General features: G+C 35.0%; 1 protein-coding gene across 1 annotated transcript; it reads right to left on the bottom strand.

Moving 5' to 3' along the window:
- LOC104733755 lies at positions 1,195 to 2,563 on the bottom strand. Its single transcript, XM_010453307.1, has 3 exons — positions 2,428 to 2,563; positions 1,919 to 2,361; positions 1,195 to 1,368 (listed from the first exon to the last, which is right to left on the bottom strand). The coding sequence occupies exons 1-3, from the start codon at positions 2,561 to 2,563 to the stop codon at positions 1,195 to 1,197; spliced, it is 753 nt and encodes a 250-aa protein (XP_010451609.1).

Below are 2,825 nucleotides of genomic sequence, written 5' to 3'. Positions count from 1 at the left end.
TCTCCGTGAAAATTATAGAAGATTAAAACACAGAAATTAAACCCAAGAATTCAAACCTATAAATTTAATTTAATGTTGGTATAGTTCTGAAATGAAACCAACCACAGAGTGATATAAGGACTCTAGATTCTTGGGGCTGCATATGTTTCTGATTAAAGAAGGGATGAAGGAAATGTTGATGGCATTTTTTTTTGTTTTATGGGCATGTAGTTAATTAGGTTCAAACTATAGTTATTTAGGTCCAAACAAAAAAAATACAGGTGTCAGCAATATGGTAAGCCAAATGTCATCTCCTTAGAAAAAGTTGAGAAACACATTCTCATATTATATAAGATTCAACTACTAAAACAGAACTCACCCCAAAGACACAGAGTACTTTAAAATCTCCAAACAACATCAAATTCAATCAATATCATGATGATTTGCAGTCAAAAAAAACAAACACAAATGCAAGAGAAATACCTGGAAAACTGCAGGAACTGAACCGTGACGTCTTTAATTTGGTCTGCAAGATAGAAACGACAGATCAATAAACATTACAATTCCAAAAGTTGGAATTTTAAAGATAACATACAGGAACAGTGGGAATTTCATTAATAGTTTGTTCTACAAGAGAGTGAACGTATATGAATAATGAATACATACACAAAACTATGAAACTCAAACAATCAAATACTCACCAAAACAGAGACACAATCAAAGAGACACAATCAAAGACGGAGACGGTGATGACTAATTGAATCAAAGACAGAGTTGGAGACGATGGTGAATGTAACTAAATCAGAGATTGAAAAAAATTACGGATGGAGTGATATATGCAATTTTGGAGATTTGATAATTGGAAATCACGATTTATGGTGGAAAGAGATTTTAAAAAACCTCCAGAAATTTCTATATCCACGGGAAGCGAAAAACTAGAGTCAGTGAGGGTATTTTTTTTTTTTGAATGTAATGTTAAATTATATTCAAAATAAAAATAGTCTTGTTATAAATTGTGCGTCGTGTGTTTGAAAAAAACTATTAAAGGGTTAATGTTACAAAGAGAATGGGAAATGCAGTGTCATGTTCTTGTTTGGAACCACACCTGAAGCCCCTCATTGAACCGCCGATCCCCCAAGCGCTGGATGGCCAGTAGTTGATCACGAACATGTCTATCTATCCATTTGATTATTGCCCCCTGTGTTAGGTCGTTGATCATGTCGCCGTCCATTCCATTCCCGCCATATTGTATAGACTGTGAATTGAAAGGTATATCGAGTGAGGAACCCTCCCATGCGGTCCAGGTGATTGTCTGCGAGATAACCAGGAGCTGGTTCCAGTCGGTGGTATACCAAGTCTTGAAAACTCCCCTGGCCGTAGCTCTCCACTCTGCAGAGTGCAGAAACTACAAGCAAAGAAAAGGTCAGACCTGGTTTCAATACCGGTATTTCTTTTTAATGATTTCATTTTATTTTATAAAAATAAATAGCAACACTTATTATACTGAATGATGCAACACGTGTAGAGTTAGCATCACATCTAATAAGTGATGACTATAGTTAGAGTATCTCCATAAAAGAATGTAATGAAAGTATCTTAAAACAAATTTTATTCTTAATTTTGAAAAAAAAGTGAAATTAAGAACTTCTTAAGAAACTTTAATATTTGAGGTTTTAAAAAATATTTGAGGTTGTTAAATTTGAGGTTTTAAAAAATATTTTTGTTTATAATTGTAAATTATTATGGTATTTTGTTTAAATTTATAACACATTTATACTTTTAAAAACTTTCAATAAAAGTTTAAACAAACATGGCATAAAAGCATATTAAAATAGATTACAAAATGATTAATTTTAATTTTAATTTGTGCCAAAAAAAAATTCATATATGCGCAACCAAATTCGCTTTCAACCGATCATGTATTTTTTTTATCACGAACTTCATTTCGAATGGTCATCACATTTCCCATCATATTGGCGAGATTTGAAGGGATATCTGTAGAATACGCACAATCAACTTGTGAAGTTCTGTTTGAGTCGTCTTTTGCAAATGAAGCCATATCATACTGAGTATACCCATCACGTTCGCCTTCTACAATCATGTTGTGCAATATGATACATGCTCTCATTATGTTTCCAATTTTTACCTTATTCAACATAAGAGCTGGGTTTTTTACTATGGCAAATCGAGCTTGCAAGACTCCAAAAGCATGCTTGACATCTTTACGCACAGCTTCTTGGTATGTAGCAAATAAGGATGCTTTCGGATCTTGTGGAATTTGACTTGATTGGATAAAAGTAGCCCAGTCAGGATAAATACCATCAGTGAGATAGTAAGCTAGATTATATTGTCGTCCGTTGACAATATATTTCACTTTGGGAGCTACACCATGTTATATTTCATCAAAAACTGGTGAGCGATCGAGAATATTGATATCGTTTAATGTACCTGGAGCTCCAAAAAATGCACGCCATATCCAGAGGTCTTGTGAAGCTACAGCCTCTAAAACAATTGTTGGCTTTCCAGATCCACGGGTATATTGACCTTTCCATGCAGTCGGGCAATTCTTCCACTCCCAGTGCATACAATCTATGCAACCTACATCCCGGGAAATCCGCAGTTCTCTCCAATATTGAGTAGTCGTTGAAGATCTTCTGGTGTGGGTCTGCGTAGGTATTGATCTCCAAATAAATGAATGATTCCTTCAGTGAACTTTTCCAAACATAACAACGTAGTGCTTTCAGCAAGCCGGAGATATTCATCAAACGCATACGCTGCAAAACCATATGCCATCATACGAATGGCCGCTGTACACTTTTGTAGTCCAAAGAGACCAAGCCTTCCGT

Source organism: Camelina sativa, chromosome 12 (assembly GCF_000633955.1).
Source record: "Camelina sativa cultivar DH55 chromosome 12, Cs, whole genome shotgun sequence".
NCBI lineage: Eukaryota > Viridiplantae > Streptophyta > Magnoliopsida > Brassicales > Brassicaceae > Camelina > Camelina sativa.
The sequence above is the reverse complement of the archived record's forward strand: the minus strand, read 5'-3'. Positions and strand labels throughout refer to the sequence as shown.

Bases quoted from the DNA above. Each gene is read 5' to 3' on its own strand.
- LOC104733755 (XM_010453307.1), bottom strand. From the start codon at position 2,563: ATGCACTGGGAGTGGAAGAATTGCCCGACTGCATGGAAAGGTCAATAT. The intron at 2,362-2,427 runs GTACATTAAACG...AACATGGTGTAG, and splicing joins TGCATTTTTTGGAGCTCCAG to CTCCCAAAGTGAAATATATT. The intron at 1,369-1,918 runs GTTCGTGATAAA...TGCACTCTGCAG, and splicing joins TGATGACCATTCGAAATGAA to AGTGGAGAGCTACGGCCAGG.